The sequence below is a fragment of the Corvus hawaiiensis genome, chromosome 3, assembly GCF_020740725.1.
Source record: "Corvus hawaiiensis isolate bCorHaw1 chromosome 3, bCorHaw1.pri.cur, whole genome shotgun sequence".
Lineage (NCBI taxonomy): Eukaryota > Metazoa > Chordata > Aves > Passeriformes > Corvidae > Corvus > Corvus hawaiiensis.
The window spans coordinates 43,069,469-43,091,380 of NC_063215.1; the positions used below are offsets into that span (position 1 = coordinate 43,069,469).

Sequence of the window (21,912 nt, forward strand, 5' to 3'; positions counted from 1 at the left end):
ACCATAGTAGAGATAATATTTATTTATTTTCAATCTTGAAGTTTCTTTTTTCTCTTTCAAAAATATCAATATCAACTTAATATTTTACAAGGTGCCTAATGCTTAAGTGACTTAGATACTGAAAAAGATTTGTTAAAGAAGTATGATTCACAATGAGTCACTGAAACAAACATAGAGCTTTGATCAGAGCTTGGGGTTAGTCTAAATAGTTTGAATTTAGGCTGTCAGCTTTTAAAGCTCCCCTGACTTTCAGTAAGGTTTGGAATTATAATACTAAATTCTGTAAAATTAAAGTCAGGCTACCATGTCGCTTTGGTATTTTTTGACAATTTTACTGGTTTTTTGCTGTATAGGAACACACAAGCATATATGACCTCCTTTTAACTATGTCAACATATCCAATATATACATGCACATATGTGCTATATATATACATTTATCTACCAAGCCCATAGATTCAAATCATAATGAAATGAAAAATTCTTCACAAACCTTTGGGAACATCATTAGTATTTTTGCCCATAATCTGTCTCCCCAGGACCTAGCCTGATATTCCAAATCCATGAGCAACTTCAAGAGCTGCTATTTAAAAATTAATTACCAATCTGCTTAAAAGGCATTTTCTCCCTTCCAAATGTAAAATTTCTTCCTTTTCCCATCTGCCTGAAATTTATGTAAAGCTTAAGCTGTTTTTACCAGTTTCTTGCTAATAATCTTTAGCTTTAAGATATGGGTTCAATATACTTTGAGTAAGAAGTAAAATGTTTTTTAGGAAAAGAATGGTTTTGGCAATTTAGTGGTATATTTACCATTTTATTTGACTCTGTTCATGTCTGTCAAAAGGCTAAGCCTAAACTCTGTAGCCTAGTATTCTTTCTTTATAGAAAACATATCATACAGATGCTGAAGAATTTTTCTCTTGGTTGGCCCCTGTCTATGTGAGAACTTTAAGACTTTACATATGAAGACACTCAACAGGCAGTCTCAATATGAATTTTAATTTTTTGCAAGGTATTACAATAGGTTTTTTTTTTTTTCCCTGTAAAAAATAGAGTAAGGAATATAATGTATTGGTATAAAGGTTTCACATTTGTCATGCCCTATAACAATACAGTCATGGCTCTGCTATACCCAATACAGCCATTCTCAGCTCATGGAAATGAAACTTTCTCCTCATGTGATGGCAAGACATTATGTTTTTCCCTCTTATATGCATCTGTATTTACAAACATAGATGTATAGAGGCATAGAGTCATTTGCAGTGTGAACGTACACACCACATACACACAAACTATTTTTGAAGAAACTGCTAAGACATTTCAATACCAGCCAAACATATTTATCTGAGGATTAATCTTCATCTATTGAATCAGACGAGAACACTGCCATGCATACAATTATTTAATTAGCAGCCAAATCCTCTGCCAGTCAGCAGCCGTTCCAGGCATACTGATGGGGCAGTAGATGCAAATCTCACAGTAGTACTGCTTTTTCTCATTACTACTGCAATTAGCACTTAAATTGATGCTTTAAACATACTAATTTCTGGAATAATTCAGGATTTGTATGTTACCTGGGATCGCCTCACTGCAGAGACGACACCAGATTGCTACGCAAATTGAAGCACTTTTGAGCCAAATAACCATCATCATATCAGACAGAGCCAATTTGCATTTGCTTTTAAAGATAACAGAATGGCAATTTATGCAAATAAATTAAGTAAGTTTACTTCTGAGTTCTCCCTGAACTAATTACAACAATGTTCTAATTTTTTATCACATCTAAAAGTTGGACTTAAATCAATGTGTATTATGTTAGAAATCTGTTGTTAAAGGAAGCCTTTTTTTGATGTCAATACATTTTCTTAATTCAAAATTTTGATGTTAATTTGGTTACAAATGCAGATATCTGTTATAGACATTTAAGTACTTTTCTTCTTGTCTGCATACCAGTAAAAGGTTTAACTGAAGCTGAACAGTCAAACCCAGGATATATTGCTGTCCTTTTAAACATTCAAATAAAAATCATTTGAAGCATAGCTTTTGAAGTTTTCATCTTATTTGAAATCAATAGGCTTAGCATGTGATGAATGCTATGGAATATAGCTGTCCTTTGCTGCAAATGCCTTGAAAATCAAACTGAAAACAAGACTTTAGTAGCTCAACATTTTGGAATAGTATTTTTTTTTCCCCTCCCCTGTGAAGTATGAAATTTTCATCTCCTTTTTCTGTTTCAAATACAAAATGAGTGCTGGATCTTTTACTAAGAGTATTCTCAGAAAAAATGGTGTTTGGCAGACCACTTCAGAAAACAGCTATGATGACATTTGCAATGCATGTATTCCTAGTGCAGAGCTATGAAAAGGTGGATAACACTCAGCAGGTTGAATGACCTAGAGAAGCATCTTTAGAGCAGAGAGATGTGGTAATATCAGCCATAAACCAGAGTTTGTTACTGCTTAGCAGGGAATAAGTGAGAATAATATTAAGAAAACAAGCAGAGAAGAACCTTTGTAAAGCCAGCAGTACCTTGAAATTAGAGCAATGAATGTGTTGCACTTTATACAGAACGTCACATGATACTTACTGAAGGGGACAGAGTATTTCTTTTCCCAACTACTTTTCCTTTCCAATCACATGTGATATTGGTGATAATGATCACAAATAGAAAGTGTTACCTGTGAAATGTGCGCTGCTTGCAACTCACTGCCCACAATGGAAGCAAAAACATTCTCTTTTCCTTCACAGGCAGCCATTAGTTCGGGAAGACACTCGATAGGTCCTTGGTAACCTCCATGCACACTCTTCCTTTGGCCTTGGCTCCACTTCCTGATACAGACAGCAAAACATATGCCCAGGGAGGGAAAGCAAACATTTGTATTCAGTTGTTTTGGTTGTAAAATTCAGTACTGTTTTCTGTTTTTAAAGAGTGGTCCTTTACTTTTGGTTAGCATTATCTATGCATCATCTAAGCATCTATAGAGCTTTGCCTTATCTATGATGTTAAGATGGATACTAAGGTAGTTTTATAATAGATTAAAATAAAGAGATAATTAACATACAGAGTTAGATTTGTTAGCACTTGGAACCCTTCCAGTGGTCTCTTGTTAATTTGTCTGGAATCACGGTTCTCAAAATAATCTGTGGGGGTTAATTAATCCATGAATATTGAAAACAGAAACAGAAAATCCATTTGGCAAAGCATCACTGTGAAAGACAGAGTTCTGCTTCTGATTTGTTAACATTCTCGGGCCCAACAATGACATTCAAACAATCAGCAGCAGGAAGTGGAAAGAAATTGGAAACCTGCTAATGCTTAAAAGAATTACATACCGAAAAAGGTAAAGATGCTGGAGCTCTATATTTGGCAAAGTAAGCAGGGATGAGTCATGTATCCATCTACCCTGAACCACCATCTGCACCAGGTTGGTTATGTTCAGAGCAGTCACCAGCCAGCCATGATGTGCTGCAACATCCAGCATTGCCTAAGCAAAGGAGACACATAATAAAAACAAAGAATGCAAATGTAATTGCATACCTGGTTCATACAAGGAAGAGCATGTATTTAATGTTTAACATTAATGTTTAATGTGAACATACAGTGATTTCTAGGCCTTAACATAGGAATTTACTTCAACCTTTATTGATGGCAGTTAGGCACCTTTGGAATTAACCTTGAAAAAAGATGAATTAAATCCTGTATCATTGTCATCAGCTCTTACTCTCGAAAAGGTAATTTACACAATGGTTTTGGGGGTGAGAACTGAAGGTAGAATCTTTTCCGTACAAGTAAGTGCTCTTTGACATAACCCAGCCTAGAATGAAGGGAATGAATCTTAACACTTACTGTAAAGGAAAAGGTTAAAATTAATGGCAGTATTTGTTTATATTTTGACATGAGACCTTTCTCAGAACTACATAATTGAACTATTTAAGAACACCACCAATGTATTTACATTTGTTCAAAAATTAATACAAATATCATTTACCAGGAGCAATTATTATTTCCATTTGAACTAAGTACTTAAAAAATCCCTGGAATTGGACTAGATAAAAGCACTAAAATTTAGCTTATTAGCATATTTGAGGTTTTGTTTAACACTGACACATAATTGAAATCTTGAAGAAAGCTTACAAAATAGCTTATATTTTACCTAGGGTGAGTAAAAGCGATCAGAAACAAAATGGATTTCACCCTTTGCATTGTAAACAGTTGACTGTCTTGAGAATGAGGGATGTTTGGCTGTCTCTCCTTTGGCAACTCTATCCTGATCCTGAAAAGCTTTCCCAAAGTACACAGAGAACACAAGCAAACAAAAAACCCCTATCCAGCTATACATCAGACTTCGAAGTGTTAAAAATCATCCTGCCTTCCATGTCTCATGAATTTCCATTCCACCACTACTTCCCATATTTTGACAATACAAATAAGAGGTATACTGTTGGTACCATTAGCATAAAGATCTAAAGCTAATTCAATATGGATTTTGCAATGCAAATGGCCCTATGGACATGAAAAAAATGGTTCTGCTTGCTTTTTTTCTTGACTGGACTTACACTCTGTTTGGTTAGTCTGAAAGTGAATTTAAGAGTTCTTCCAAGGGAAAAAGAACCAAACATGAATTTTTTGTTTCAATTATTTTTAATAGTAAATGCAGCTATTTGGATATATAATATACTTTTTACCCTGTCTAGAGTACATTGAAAGAATGACTGTGATTCATGAAAGCATTTTAGCTGGTGAAGAAAATGACGCTATGTTAGTTGTCTTGCTTATTTTGTTCTTCAATAACATTGTGATCACAATAAAGTGTGGGTCCTCATATTACAACACTCTAATTCATATTAGAGTAGAAAGTCATATATTTAACAGTAGTTTGTAATTTAGGGAATTCTGTGTTTGATTAAAATACTAGAAAATGTTTTTTTTAAGGAAGCAAGGAATACTGATATATTGAATCTGGTATATTGAACGGTTTCAACACCTTTTTAAATACCATCCTGGTGTTAGGAGAGTTGTAGTTTGATTTTAGGACCAGGCTTCAGATGTTTCCATGGGTTTTTCTTGTAAACACAAATGATATTGTTTGATACTTACTTAGGCAGCAGATACCTGCACCATTTTAACTTATTTTCCAGCCACTAGTGTAATGAGGAGAAGCTGTCTGTGTAAGTCTTTACATTTAATCAAATGTTTTACAGACAAACAAAAGGCAGCATTTACTTAAGGCAAACTAAACAGTGAAATCTTCTTTAAACAAAGGAGTTGTTTACACACGCAGAGCTATTTCAATTAAATTACACTGATTCTGGAGAAATACTGACTTTAAAGACACAAGTTAGTTTCACTCCTGGCCAAGTCACACAGTTTATTTTAGCAGTTTACAATGCAGTTTCAACAGGTTTTTTTTCCAGATCGGGGTGATAAAATCAGTGACAGAAAAATATTTAAAGTGTTACCCTGTATTACACAAATGTTGTCTCATTTCTCATGAATTGTGGATAAAGTGCCTTTCAGCTAATAAAGATTCAGATTTAATATTTAATTTTTTTTTGTAGGAAAAGTCATAGCACCCTAAAACTCTCTAACATTCATAGTGACCCTAGAACCAGTACCTCACAACACAACCTTACTGGTTTCCATTTTCTGTCTTTTCACTTGGCTTGCCAAAGTGATTTCCATGTAGGACTATTTTCAACAAACAGAAAATAAAATTATGTTAGAAATCACATTTGAAAGGAGCAGCTTTGTGGCCTGCAGATTTATATGTTGGTTCACATGACATTTACTCACATAAGGATGGAATTGTTCTCAGCATCAGACTGGAGTCAGTCTTTGAAAATTACAAGGCAAGCTGCTCTTTACCTGATTTCACATTTTAAAGTATATTGAAGACTATCCATACAGTACAGTCTGTGTTTCTGAACAGTCTGTGTTGCTGAGACAGTCTGGTATCTGCCTCCTGTTCTCCACTACCTGATTCTTGTTCTTTTCTGCTATTCTGACAGCCTGAAACATCATGTTCCCCCATATGATACTGCTGTACATATTGTACATATGTGAAGAATAATGGGTGCACAGATATCCTATATTTTTCATAAGCAACAAGAAGAATACACTAAATTGTATTTTTAGTCAGCGTGAAGGAGTGGTATTTCATAAAATGCTTCTGAAGACGCACGCATAACACTGTTTATGTTGTTTTCTTTCTTTTTTTTTTTTTTTTCCAAATCTATCCCTCTCTCCCCTTTTAAACAGAGGTTTGAAAAGGGGAAAAGAAGACTGAAGATGTAAGAGAAAGATAAATCTAAACCAAGCTATACTCTGAAATTAACTGGAGGATCCTTTCACATAGAAAATCTCCTAGAAATTGATAGAGGCCTGCAGATAGATATCCCGTAGGGAGTAAGGAAAGCCTGTGTGTGTGAGACTCTGTGTTCCACATTGTTATAATGAATCCACATGGCAAATCCTCTTTTCCTCCTTATTTTCTGCTTCTTCACCCATAGAATTTATTCACAGCATCTCTATCTGGATGTGAAATCCAAGACAGTGACATTGTGAAAAAGTCAGAACAATGGTAAAGTTGGCTTGTTTCATCTGCTGCCTTGGAAACCTCCACATGTTTCATTTTCCTCTAAGTGAAAAACACAGAGATGCTTGATACTTAAATGGTTACTGAAATTCCTATAAATACTCAAGGTAACAAATTAAGTCATTCCCCTATTTCCAAATGTAAACATAAACAACTAAACAAAGAATATAATACAAAGCACAAAAAATTAAAGTATTTAATATTTGTATTATCTGATGAATAACGTATTTAGTCTCTCTAGTTTATCTAGTTGCTACCTGTTTGGTTTGTTGTTATTTTCAAGTACAAACCAGTATAATTTTATAGAAACTTGTGGCTTGTTTTAGCTCTTATTTTGCAAAGAAGTAAGTAAATTCTAAATAACTTTGAGCTGGTAAGATTGGAACAGATTAAGAGTATTATTCTAAATTGAGAAATGGCACAAATTGGTTACCTGCCTTTCTAGCCTATGAATTTAAACCACTACAGGGTAATTTCATCACAGAGAAAAACTTAAGAGGACAGTGAGTGCAAGAAATGAAACAAGAATCAGTAAGGATGCTTTAACTACAGAAAAGTATTTCTGTACACATATACATGTATTTTTTGGTGAACCAACAAATTAAAAAAAGACAAATAAACCAAAACAAAAAACCCCCCTCTAAGCCCACAACTTTTAAACATAAAGTAGAATAAATGGGGTAAATAGATGGAGTCAAGGAAATTATTGATTGTTATAGTAGAAAATATGTTTACCAACATTTCGAGCTCCTTCTGTGCTTAGGAGAATAAAAGCAGACGCCTATACTGATATGGGTTTATATGAAAGATTCAAACAATAGCTCTTAAGCCTTCCAAATGTCATACTTGGTCAAATACGAAGTAATAATAGCAATTAGTGACACCTCCTTTACATTTTGTCTGTCACTATAAAAAATAGCTTGGCTTGTGCCAATGTGGAAAACAACAACCTACTAACCATGGCAGGGGCAGCACAAAATTGCTGATGCTCAACAACTGATGTAGATGTTCTTGTCAGGTATGGCAAAAACTTTCATTCTGATGGCATTCAGAACTGAGTGTCAAAATGTTTGCATCAAAATCTGGCTATTGCTGTCATCATTCCAGGAGTGCATTAAGACCAAGCCCTCAGCATCTATGATCAGGTTTTCATCTCCTTATTTTTAAGAGCAGTGTCTGCTTATCCTTAAGTACGGAATGATTTAAACTGATCAAATGGTACCTTTCTGGTCTAACATGAAGCTGAGATTTAACAATCTGTCTCTTTCTAGCCAAAGTTATTACCGATGCTTGGAATTTAAATGATGGTTTATAATTCCCTAGTTTGAGGGGAAGCAAAGATGGAGGCAGGATGTGGAAGACGAGTGTGCGGCACACTCACTGATAGCAACACACTGCTTTTGTCTGGTGTTATTAAGCACTCCCTGTGTGTGCTCAAAATAACAGATACTAAATTGTTCCATAATGAACATAGCCCCCTCCTCCACTCACTCCCACTCATTTAGAAGATTTTTCAGGCTACCAAAATATCCTGATTGCTAAATTCTTTATTCTAGAGACTTTTTACGAAGTTTTTATAAACACTGGTTTTGGTATTACTTTCATATCCTTCATTTGAAAGTCAGATACTCTGGATGACTGTTGTACGACTGGGTAGGTGGCAGGGGACCAGACTAAAACTAGCAGAATTTCTGATCTACTCAAATGACTTAAATAGCTTTTTCCTTTAAGATAAGCTATTGAAGTGTTAAAAGTGATACAGCTTGCATCTTATTAACACAGACTGAATACTGCTTAGAATAATTTCTTCTTTTTGAAGTCACCTGTCATATAACTGTGAATATACTAAGCATTTCAACTTAAATCCTGTAAATAAAAATGTTAATATTTCGTGGATAAATTATATTTAAGGGATGTGACAATGAAACTATAATAACTGCTCTGGAAACAGAGGCAAGCTCAAGAAATGTAAGAAATGCTATTGCAGTTGAGAATTACACCTGTGATAACTCAGCTGAGTTGAGTGCCTACAGCGATGCCATTGGGGGTAATGACTTCGTGGATGGGGGATGAAACTTCAGGTGTACTCAGGGTGAGTTTCATGGCTCAAATTTATCTACCCTTAAAAGACTAATTTTATTTTTTGTATCAATGCTTCACAGACTATGACACTTTCTTGAGTGCTTTTATTCATTAATTTGAAGTTTAGTCTAGGACTAGATTTCAGTTACATGTAGGATTTTAAATCCATAGAGCTATTAAAATCATTAGAATGGTGCCTACTTACAGCTGTTTAAGACTACAGAATTTATGTGACAAATATTTATAGATAATAGACAAAAGGGTATGCATTTTACCTTTCTTCCTAAAAACTATGAATTCAGAATAATAATAATAATAATAATAATAATAATTTTTTTTTGCACATGCTTCAAATGTAGGAAGCCTTCCAACACATACAATTATATTATGATCCACACGTGACTTGATATTCTACTAATAAAAGTATTTTTTCAGATGTTAAAGCATGCCATGTACTTTAAGTTCATGTTTTTATATAAATCATGACTATGATGCTTCAATTACATATCTTAGAAACAGCAACTGACTTGAAAAGTTGGAATTTATTTGAAGTATTACAGAGAGTTTAAGGTCACTACCTTTGGTATGTTATATATCAGTGAAACAGGTAACTACAGAACCTTTGAAATTCAGAGGTCTAGTCCAAAATTACTTTTTAGAAATGTTTTAATCTGGGGAGGGGGAGGAGTTCTTTCAGATCAATTAAATCGCCCATAAATTACACAGCTGTGTAGTTTCAGCCTACAGAGCATCCCCCCTTGTACTTTATCAGAGATATAGTGAATAAGTTGTAATTAATCCTATTCAGAAGGCACTCCTTTTATACTGCCCTCTGTATCCCACTTCTCTTCACTTTTTTTTACAAGCATATTCAGTCCCCTCTTCCATATGCTCTGCTACCCCCTATGAGAGACTAATTCTTCATCCTCCCATCACCATAAAGGTCTCACTGATGTATGCAAATTAAAACCTTCCTAGCTGCTTCATAAGATTCCTATCTCTGTATTCATCCTTTAGCCTCCATAGTAACATTATTAGTATTTTCAGAACAGAACAGAAAGGACAAACCATTTACTGTCTACATTAAGTGGAGTGCAACCTTGGGTTCTTACTGATTTCTTTTAATAGTATTACAGAAACAAAAGCAGCTACAGAGTGTGATACCAGCAATGTAAACTTGGTGGGGCATAAGCCAACGTTCAGAACTCATTGAGTCCCAACAGCCAATTTAACTTCAAATTACTAATTAATAAATTGATATTCTCTACTATACCAGTGAACTGCAAAAAGAATAAAACGTTTTTGATAAGAATGTCTTTGCAATAAATCCCAGTTTCCTAACATAAACAATTTCTTAAAGCCAGCATTTGTTTCAAATATTAAACAAATCTACCAAAACCATGACAGATACACATCTTTCTCATAATAAATCTGTCCTCTTTACAGTTTAGAGTCAGCTTCAAAGTAGGAATGCAATATTTGGTCAATAATCAAATTTTTTTGAGTGCATTCACAAGAATCCTTTTCAACAGCAACAGTTATTCCCAGTAACTTTCTCCTGAACTTTTAGCCCCTTAAGGTTAGCATTCAGGAAGCTCAGCTGCTGTCTAACAAACTTAATTAATCAAAAAGTCATTTCCGAGCTGTAACTATGAGTAAAAGTGCTTCAAGTGTGCTAGCAAGCCTACAAGTTAATCAAAATGCTAATGCAGTACAAATTAAAGTTGTGATTAACATTTCACAGTAGCTGCTTAAGTGAATTGATCACACAAATGGGTTAAGCATTACTCATTTCCTCCAGCCCCTACTGGGAAAAGGTTTGTCATAGGTGGGGGAGGGATTATGCACAAGCAGCACCAAATCATCATTAAACCATCACCAAGATGCTTCCATACACCAGATCACTGATTATCCACAGCAAGCAAAACTCCAACACCAGAAAGGTAACCCTCCCTTCTCCCACATATATATATACACCTACACAAGCAGGCAGCAATTCCAGCCCAACATGTCCAGGTACTTTCCCTACAAAGTGATCCATTGCTGTTTAATATCTGTAAATGAGCATTGCCACACAGTATAAGTGCTACAAGATTTTTTTATTATTCTATTATTTCCACATTCCTAATGTGGAATAATAGCCATACAGCCATGAAAGCAGCCAGTATTTAAGTAAAATTGCAAACATTGTGCTGTCACTGGAATATTACTGCATACACAAAGAATATGTGCAGCAGCAAGAGATGTGGCATCTGCTCTTCACTTGTTTCTGAGTAATCCTCTGCATTCTCAAGTTAATTTGATTCTCTTCCCTTCGTTCAGTAAAGCTGCCCATTTATTTATAGTTGCCAATGCAACCATTACACAAAAGCTCTTTCCCTGGACACTTCTGGACAAAGCTTACATACACAACTGTAAAATAGGCCTTTCCTGTACCTCCCACCACCTGTCAGCAAGCACTTGGCACACCTGTACTACCAACAGGCAATATATGAGCTCAAACCACTCTTAGGATCTCTAAGAACTTCTCCACTTCCTCATAAGCAGCAAAACAAAAGACTCAAGCGACATGGTTCTCCAAAGTTTTAGTGGCTGTTATGAACTGAGGAGGTTTGGGGAGGATGAGAAGTGCAAAGCTGAAGGACATTCTCTTTCTTTGAGTCCCAAAATGGCAACATGGGCTCCTTTGCCTTTGCATGGCCAGAAGTACTTTTTGTGTTCTACTGCTCCTTCTGAGGAGCCACCATCATCCACCCAGCACAGTCTGCAGTTTAGTACAGTAAGTATTTCATACATCAACTAGCTCTGAGCTGAATTGGGCAGCATATTTGTGCAATATTTGACAACTCTGAACATGTACTGCAAAGATATTGCTCATAAGACCTCTAGCAAAAATGCAATTTAAATGACTAGAAGCAACTTACTTACTTTAACTGTTTTAGAATGGGTAAAGCAGTATTATACACATCACCATCTAGCTAAGGAAACACAGTGCTTAACCCAAAGAGTATATTTCTTTCCTGTAAAAATTAAGATTCTCCAGAGGAGTAACATGATGGGGAAAGATCAGTGACAGCATTACAAGGTCCTTGTTACAGGGATGTGCGTGTTTCCCATGCAGATGAGTCTTTCTTCTGCAGTTTGCAATCTGTTTTCATGTCCATCTTCTCTCAATGCCCAGCTACCCTACTGAGATGTGTTTAACACATCCATAGGTAAACACTTCTCAAAGGTTAGGGCTGAGCTCCATGGCAGTTCTACTCCTGGCAATTTTAAAATATTTTATCAACGATTATACTACAAGTGGAGGCTTGTGGCCAATCCCAATGCAAAGCCAGCAACTGTCACATTATTTCTGAGAAGAGACTGCCCTGCTGAATCTGAGAGTGACAGTGTCACTGCCTCAATTATCCATTTCAATTAATGCAAATATAGGCAATAGTCTTAGAACAGCAGAGTAAGAACTGATCGCTGAATACACAGTCACAAAATATAAGGCTTGACAAAGGAAGTAAAAAAAGATATTAGATTTAGTTTCAGGCATTCTTAAATAAGATAGGAAAAAAAGGTGGAGTATTGTCTTTACAATAATAATTATATTTTATAAAAATATTAGAAAAATAGTTTCATTAGAATTTTTATTATTTAATGTTCATTCTCCTGCAAGAAATGGAAAAATGTTTGATTTTGAGCTGCTACTGGAGTGTTCAGCACCATCTTAAATGACCCCTCTAGTTTTTCTCAGTAAAAATAACAGAGAGTGCTAGGCTTGAATGGAATATATTGTCTATTGTAACTGTACTAAAGGTACCTGAGGCAAATAAAAATTAAATGAGTTGGCCAAGGTCACATAGGAAGTTGTGGCAGTTTTTTTGAGCCATGGGAACCTTCTGTGCTTTATCTATGAGACCCTGTCACTGATAACAAACTAGATTTTAACTTGAGGTTTTCAGCGTAGAGCAGGGGTGTTCCCTCAACCTAGTCAATGCCTCAGTGGCCATTCATTACAGAGATGGGAGTGGGAGCAGATAGGCATTCACATTCCAGAAGGTTATATATTGCTAATTCCCATATTTCTGCAGTAAAAGGAAAAGATTCTGCATTTCATCCTGGGTATATAAATACTAAATTTTATCTTGCTATAATGAATTCCACCTATATCTAACAAATACTAACCATAAGAAAACTGTAACAGAATATATTTCTTCCTTTTTTTAATGCTAAAAATTATATTCCCCTACTAAGCCACCACTGTAATTCCTCAAATTCTGTTGAATGCTAATGAGTTCAATATTTCATCGTAAGTATAAACAAGAGAATTCTAACATAGAACCAAAACTTTAAAGACATCTCAGATTAATTTAAGAGTTGTTGCATAATTTTTTTCTTTAAAGGATAGCGGAATCTTACCTGGAATCCAGCAGCTACATTTACCTATGTAATGCTGTTAACACGGTTTTCTGTCTGACAGTAACAATACTCAAAGTCACTAGCGAGGAAAAAGCCCAGAAGACGTTGGAGGAATGGAAAGGAGAATGAAATGTGGGATAGGAAAGGAGTCATGGGAGGGAAGGCTGATTCAGGTGAAAGACACCAAAGAAGACTGGAGAAGTTTAATAGTCTGTGATGGAAAGATACTTGCTTACATATAATGGCTAGAGATGGCAAATCTGCACTGCAGGGGACCTGGGATAAAGGCCTGCTGTACAACCACCTATAAAAGCTCTTTGAAAGATCTTTCTTTCTTGTAACAGAAAAACGGTGCTGATATGGAAAGTCTGTTATCCATGTACCCACCAGCAAAAATAACAGTTTATGTTCAGGTCACAATTTGAAGGTTAGCTATACAACCTCAACACTAAAATAATTCATAAGTAAATAAAAATTCAACGTAACTCAAAAACTGATTCCCGCCTTGCTGCTGTATTTAACGTTTCGTGATGCGCGAGCGTGTGTTCACACACACAGAGAACACCCACTGAATCTGCTCATCAATGGATCCTTCCATGCTCCAGTTCCTTTTCTCACAACTAACATCTTTTTTTCTACCTCTGCTGACCCAGAGTTCATCAACAGGTCAGTGCTAAGGAAAAAGGTAACAACAAGTATTGAAAGTGTAACCCTGTCTATTGCTTAGATTCTGGGAACTTTAACCTCCGTTTGGAAAGCGTGACTAATAAGATGGAACCAATAATCTCCTGAGAGATGGAAACCATGTGCCAACTTTAAAATACAAAAGTGCTTGCATGTTTTTTTCTTTTTTTTCTTTTAAAAAGATTTTTTTAAAAGATGACTGTATATATAACACCATGTAGTAGTTAACCGATGGTTGGAGTGCCAAGGCATAGTATGGAATGGCATTTTCCTGAACTCTACTTCAGTTTAAAGGAACTGTTGAATATTTTGGATTTTTTTCTTCTAAGTGATTATTGTTTCTGAAATACCTATGATGCAGTATCAGGATTAAGAAAATACATTTCTTTGCAAAACAGAACAAATATTCAGCAAAATAATTACTGAAAATAGGATTTAATTTACATTTTCCCCAAATATGTAATTACCCCCCTAATGCTTATGCCACAAACATCTAAATGAACTTTAAGTAAGTGATTTCTTTGAAACAAAGGTGAATTTTCTCACCTGAGCAAGTGATGCTTTTCTCTCTTAATAACTGAATATATAGAAGATCTGTTTCTACACTTTCAGCACCATGATTTTATTGATTTGAAATATTTGAAATAGACTAGCATCCAAGCACTGCTGGTTGCCAAGAGTAGGACTGTGTAGCAGTAACATCTGTGGTATTATTTGCTTCTTACTTTCCCTAATTTCAGTTTTGCTTCATTTGATATTAGTATTTTAAGCTTGTTTTTATTAGTGTAAGGTTGAGCCTTATCCAAATTGCTGGACACTGAATTGTCCACAGTATCTTCTCTGTCTAGAGCACTGATTAATAATTTCTCACAGAGCAGTTTTACAAACTGCCAGGCTTGACACGATGATGTTTGCAGTTACCATATTGCCAAGAGGCTTCAAACAAGAGCAAAGCTTCTGTCTGATAGTTGACAAATAGATCACTGAGGATATTAAAATTTGAGCAAACAAAAACTGTAGGAATGAAGACGTACTGGCTCTATTTTACAGATCCTGAACTCAGAAACATAAAAAGAGTAGCTTGTTAAAGGAAGCCTGGACTTCAAGAACCTGTGAATGAGTCCTCGTGCGGTTCTGCTAAAGGGAATAACTCTTCCCAGGAGAATCAGAGGGTCGGTTGTTTCCTGTGACAGCTAGAGCTCACCTTTCCTGCTGTAACTGTAACTGTAACTGAGCTCTTCAGATATGGCAGCACTCTAACCTGAACTCCAATTGCTGCTTTAAAATTCTTTTGAGGTGGCAGCTGTGCATGTGATTGCTCGTTACCAGTACTCTCCATGGCCGGTTTAGTTTCTGTGGGATGCAACCGCAGTACGACTGTAAAAATCCACAAGTCCAGCTGAGTTCAAAATCTGTGCTTAAAAATGCGCTCTTTGACTCTGTAATAATTGGGATGTAGAAGACGAATCTTTACACTAGCTAGAGAAACTTAGAGAAAACTCCTGCATCTCATCCCGAATCACATTTCAAAACACGTTATATTTGTGCTTGGGAGTGACTACAATGCTTTTGAGTGCTAGAAAGGTAGAAGTACCCTGGGGAGACCAGTTCTTGGGGGTCAGCAAAACAGCCTGCAGGGACCACAGCCATGCCAGAACGACTCTCATACAACATTCCTGAGATAGAAGACTGTTGCATACAAAGCAGAGGTGACAATAGATGCCTCCAGTCAGCACCACTGTTGTTAAGTTTGTTTACTTCCAGTTCTGTAAAGTGGGAACCATTACGGACATCTAATTTCTCCCTAAAAAAGGTGTTATAATATCTTATGGTACCAGCTCTCCACAAGATAGCAAGAAATCTTCAGATTCTTCTATATTCAAAACATGACAACACTCTAACAACAAAGAGTAAACCAACAAGAGTTCTATTCTGAAATGCATCATGATACCTGGCATATTCTGATTGCTTGGTCCAGCACCGTCTTTGTATCAGTTGCATAATCTGGACAAGGCAGCATGGCATGACTGAAGTGGGCTTGCAGCAAGAGGTGTGTTTTTGTGTGTGAGCTGTCAAATGAATGGGGATTGACTTCAATTGGAAGGTGTTTGGCCAGTTCACTGTTCATCTGATCTTCATTGTGTCTCACAGGCAGATCTGTGTACTCGTCAGCATTCTTTAAAAAACAAGAAAAGAATTATTAATCATTGTAATTAACTTCAGAATAACTCTTACTGCTTGCTGAGGCATTAAAAGTATATGCATTTAATTTACCACAGTTGAATTTCATTGCAAAAATAGTAGCATTTAAATGTTTAAAAAGTGTACTTATTTATCAAAATCAAACATGGGAAAACAATAACTAATATAATATTCTCAAACATTGACACACTTATAGGTTTTAAACCTTTTTTCTTCCTCATAGCTGATTTTAACATTACAGAAGAGGAAAATAAAAGCAGTAAAATAAATATATTCATTGGATGGATTCAGTAGTAGAAGATGACCTTCAGATATCCTACCTCATTGGCTCACAAAAACATTGTAAGGTTAGCTACAAAGAAGTCAGTAACTCATATTTTCAGTTTTCAGATTTTATGTTTTTCTCTTGGCATTCAAAACCCAGTAGGTTTGAAATACCTCTGATAAGGTTCTTTTCAAATATTTTTTCAATATTTTGAGCAGTCAGTGTCTAAGCAACAGATGATGAGTGATCAAAACAAAGCACAAAATTTTAAGTACGTGCTGAAAACATTCTCTGTGCTCCAGAGTGGGCGAATGCTATTCATGCCAAAATGAAAGCTGTGTAAGAACTTACTCGCTGTTGCCAAAAGGAGCTGCCCACCAACACATAATCTAAATGTAGTTATAAGCAGCAACATCCTAGCGGCAAAGAGGAGCAAGTACAATTGTTTTGGTATCCCAGGCAGTGATGTCAAATCTCCTGCTCGGGAAATCCACTGTCTTTGAAAAAAAGTTCAACAGAAACATCCTAAGAACTACAATTTAGGCTAAAGAGTCAGTTTTGTGACTTAATTGGCAATTTTTTCCGTCAAAAAATCCTCTTGTGCATGTATGTGTGTCTACATATCATTTGGAATGAGAATGAACTTTCTAAAGGATAAAACTTGCAAGTAAGGTAGGAGTTTATTAATATGTGATATCTTTTCCATCTGTAATTTAAGAGAGTGTATTTCTTTTGTCATAAAATAAAAAGTCATTTGGGGAGCCTGAAGGGCAATGTCTTTGAACCTACAGGCTTAGCAGAGACCATTAAATTAAAGTGTTCAGGGTTTTATATTCCTCCTTTTGCATCTTAATCTTCAATCTCGTCAGACTTCTTGCAAATCCATATTAATGAACTATTCACAACAGTAACCAGTGAAGAGTGAGGTAAAGAAAAATGGCAATTTTAGAACACCTAATTGAACTCCCTAATTGACTTACAAAGAACCATATCCCCTCATTAATATCCTAAGACATAGAACCTTTTCTGACAATTCCTAAAAGCAGTTAGATAACTGGTTCTCACCTCCTTGAAAACGGGCAGTACAAAATTTTCTTTAATGTTGCAAGGAAGCTATGTCTAAACTGTGGTATCAATGTAAAAGGAATAGCAACCATTAGACAATTTAAGGTTTGGAAAGAAAATCAGAATGTCATTAATTTATTTCATATCTCGACTGCAGATTAGAAGTGAAGACTGAATAAAGACAACTGCTGCTTAATCCTGGATGTCTCTGCTAGATCTCTTGTGAAAACTGTGGTCATTTATTCTCTGAACCTAAGGTCACAATCTTTTTAAGCCCTATAGAAGGCTGCATGTTTGCTTCACTCTTTTTATTTAACTGGCTTCTCCTTCAAAGATATTTTAAAGAATATTTACCAAGGAGATTTTTTACTTAGTTTTGCTTTGCAGTTTAAAGTAGCAGAAAGAAGGAGGATCAGCCAAGTCCCAGACCAATGGTACCCCTGAAAATGTGTTTTCCCTAATTCTTCCCCAGCACATGTTTTATTTACATCCAAAACACTCCTCTTATTTTAAACAACTTGCCTACTTAATTTCCTGTTTGTGATCATTGACTGTAAGTAAGTGAGGTTCATTTTCTTATCTGCATCATGTAGGTAATTAAAGGAAATTGAGAATGGGTAGTGAAGCTTTTATACAACTGAGAATGAAGCTGAATGGAGGGCACTGAGGTCAGCAGAGTCCATTATATTTTTATGTGAGAGGCCGGTATGTCTGCCCTGTCCTTGTTTGCTTAGTGTAGGCTGGACAGACTACTAACTGCAAATCTGTTTCTCTGATTTGCCCAGCTGTCCTTGAATAAAGACATCTTCCACTGCAAAATGTTAAATGACAGTGATTGACAACTTTGTGATGAACTCTGCTTGTAACCCCCTGCTACTGTTTTCAGGTTGCATAAGAAAAGACAGAATAAAGAAACATCCTTTGTAATCACCTCAAATGGGCCCTGCTGTTCACTCAATATTTTTTTCATTTTAGTTTTCCTTTTCATTCCAAATCTCAATCTGTTCTGCAAAGGCTGTAGCTTCAACTATTCCAGACAATATATAATATATATTGGTTTAGTACATCATATCTGAACACCATTCTTACTTCCATGGTTGAGGAAACAGATCAAATTACATATCAATCATTAATCTTCATTCTAAAGTCAAGAAACTTAATGCAAGCTTCATAGTTAAACCACAAAGCACTGCTGTGCATTTTTCACTTTCCTTTTTTCTCCTCTTAAATCAGAGCTGTTGCAGCCCATGTGCAAATAATATGTTTACAAGCACCTACACAGTTAAGCATAACTTGGAGTATACCAGGAATTTTAGCTACAGGTTCTGCAACTGTGCATTTGGTAGTCATGTCACATCTCTCTCTCCCATATTTCTGTGATGGACTTTCCCAATAATGTCTTCTTTTGGGTATTAGAGACTGCTGCATCATTTCAAGGGTGTAGGAGTCATCTCAGACTTACATTTCAACCTGCATGCGATACAGGGTGGTCACACAGGAGACAGTAACTTGCACTGGCAGTGAGAAATGTCACACACAGACCTGCATAAACTCAACAGTTATATTTCACAAGGCCAAAGGGCTATTCTGGTAATTGAATTCTGTTTCCTGCATAACAGCAGCCACAAAATCATCTTAAAGTCCTGTCTGCAACATCATGCTCCAAATATGCAGCTTACCATCACCCTTTATTTGAACTGTTAGAATAGTCCTAAAAGGAAACAACTCATCCTGTTTTAAAATATATCTTTTGCAGTTTTGTGGTACTATCAGGCATTTGAGGAGTCAGAACAAACTAAAATTTAAATAAGGGATCCAGCATGGTGAGTACTGTGCTCCACAGTCTGTAGGGTTTAAAACCCTCCAGATTTTCTTTCTACCCACAAAAAGGGGGTTAGTTTGGCTAAAATTACTGATTTATAGTGAGAGCTGAACTATAAACTAATACCACATGTAGATCTTCTAAAATACTTTAAATCTCAAGCAAATACAACTTGCCACCTTGTCTGCAGGAGAGAAGAAGATACTTGTGGACCACAGACAAATGGAATCAAGGTGAGCTACTAAAGTAAACTTGAATATTTTAAGTTAAGTTCAGTCATGGGAACAGTAAAACTTATAAAGTTAATCAGTTCTAGACTTTAAAGAGCAGTTGATTAATTTGTAACAATGAGGGTCTAAACCAAACCAAAAATAGTTTCTCACATTCCAGAGTTGTACCAGTAGTCTTTTCTTTAGCAATGTTATTAAAACTGCCTTAGAATTGACTGTCTGTATATTCCTTTCCTTCATATAGATACTGTGAACCCAATCACATCGTATGTTCAACTTTAATAAACTTGCAATGTATTTTGCTCTCTTTCAGGTTTCTGATATAGAAAGAAACAAGGGAAAAATCATTCTTAGAACATTTGCTATAAAAGTAAACAGTTGTTGAGCTAAAGTACAAAAAAATCTTGCAGCAGACTAAAATAAATAAATAAAAAAAAATTAAAACAGTATTAAAATTAAATACCAACATAATAAAAAAGGAGAAAAGTAGAGGATCATTTTTAGCTACTACAGTAATTCCATTCTCTTTACCTGAAACTTGATTTAAATTACATGAACTTCTCTAACAGTCTAATGCATGCTGAAGGACTGCAAAAATCATACATTTGTGAATAGAATGAACAATAAAAAATAAGCTGCAATAAATAAATGTGGGTGGTTTTTACAGCTGTTCTGCAATTAACACTAATAATGCATTATGAGTTTTAGTTCTCTGCTACCAGAAGTACAATGGCATGCCAATATCTAACTTATTTTTCTAAGTGCAAACAGCATTTTTTGATCTTTGGAAAACTGGATATGCTGAATATAAGCTCAACAATAATATTATTATATAATTGGCTTTTGTCTTTTGTTCCATTGTACAAAGTGATACAGAGTACTCTAGTGCAGCATCCAGACCTGCCACATTGTGCTGCATCGTATAGGAAGCAGCTGGAAAACAAAATTTTAAGCAACCTGTACTTGTCTTCATTTAGGTGATACCCACCTACCCCTAATATAGGATAAAGAAAAGAAGCATGGTCAAAGTAGAGAAATAACAAGGACCAATAGTTTGTGAGTAGCTAGGTAACATATGTCTTACGACAGATTCACAAATTCCAAATTTTTCTTTGAGGATAATTGAACTTCTGTATTTAAAACCATTTGGAATTATTTCCATTTTTTATACATACACATATATATCTCTACTCATGTGCTGACAGAAATCTCATTTGATCCTGTTACCTATATCAAAAGGAAAATTAAAAAAAAGGTTAACTAAAGTTCCCAAGCTGATCTTCCTTTGCCCATGATCTTCCCAAGAGCAAAAGACCGTATTATGTGACAAATGAACGGCACAAGTATATACTATGAAAATTATTTAAATTAACCAATGTATCTTTAGTATATTTTATTTTCACATTTTCCAGTGTGAGTTTGATTTATAAGGAAAGACATTACATTTACACAGATGTATCCTGACAGGCAGCTAGAAGATAATCAAGCTTACATTTATATTCAGAAAACTAATAAAGGTGAGGAAATGTGTGCTTTAAAAAAGAGGGAAAAAACCCTAAAAAACCCCTAACTTAAAAGTGGATTTTCAGCTCATACCAAAAAGTAAAGTAGATTGACAATTGGAGAAGTACTTGCTCTGAAAAGTTTATCTTTATTAGTGATTCCATTATAAACTCCTATTTTAAGGAATTTATTGGTAGCCTATAAATGTATGCATTTTGGTCTCAGTTTTATGAGACATAATTTTAACTTCCAAACGTTTGGGTGTTTTTTTACTCTTAGATATTAAAGGTCTATGACAGTGTTCCAGTTAAAAGACACTTACAAACATATGTTACTAGTTATAAGTTTTAAGAACAACCATAACACATGTTTTCAAAATTCATATTAGAGACTAAAAGGGGAAAAAAATTCATTTCTACCAGCTCACTCTGGTTTTTTTTTTACGTAAAAATAGACTTTTAAGACAAACTTTGCAGAAGAAGTGCTCCAGATTTTCAGGGCAGCCTGGCAGGCTCTGCTAAACCACACAGCAGGCTGAGGTTTTGTAGAGATCTTAAAAAATAGCTAACATGGTTCAAAAGAAGACAACACCACTTTTCAGGCAAGATTAAAATATATCTGCTACATGATACTGCCATTCATCACAGACACCATGTTTGCCAATAAGCTCCGTGTCTTCATACACTGTATAACATCTCCCCATCAACCGCACAGGTACGGGGCAGTGCCATCAAACAGCATCCAGCATATCAGAGCCAACCCTGCAGTGCAGCTCCTTCCCCTCAGGGTCTTCCCGTGCCTTCCTTTCCAGGGCTGGTGGCTGGCAGGGAGGAAAGGCAGGAAGCAAAGCCCTGTGCCAGCCTTGAGCCACAGAGGAGCCAGGGCCACAGCCTCGAGGCAGCAGCTGTCCCTGGCTGTGGGAAAGGGGGTCCCTCTCTGGGACTGGGGACCCTCACTGGGGACTTTCTCTGCCCTAATCCTCTACTCCAGATCTGGTCACTTTTTTAACACCCCATCAGACCACTCTTCACCCTCTACTTCTGTAAAAATGACA

At 35.8% G+C, this 21,912-nt stretch overlaps 1 protein-coding gene across 3 annotated transcripts in view; it reads right to left on the bottom strand.

Moving 5' to 3' along the window:
- ASCC3 (activating signal cointegrator 1 complex subunit 3) overlaps nucleotides 1–21,912 on the bottom strand; it is a 255,345-nt gene that overhangs the window by 8,113 nt on the left and 225,320 nt on the right. For all 3 annotated transcript variants that reach the window (XM_048296916.1, XM_048296915.1, XM_048296914.1), the window contains exons 37-39: nucleotides 15,723–15,947; nucleotides 3,333–3,484; nucleotides 2,678–2,828 (exon numbers count right to left, since the gene is read on the bottom strand). In XM_048296916.1, the coding sequence (XP_048152873.1) occupies nucleotides 2,678–2,828; nucleotides 3,333–3,484; nucleotides 15,723–15,947 (528 nt within the window). The remainder of the gene's footprint in view (nucleotides 1–2,677; nucleotides 2,829–3,332; nucleotides 3,485–15,722; nucleotides 15,948–21,912) is intronic.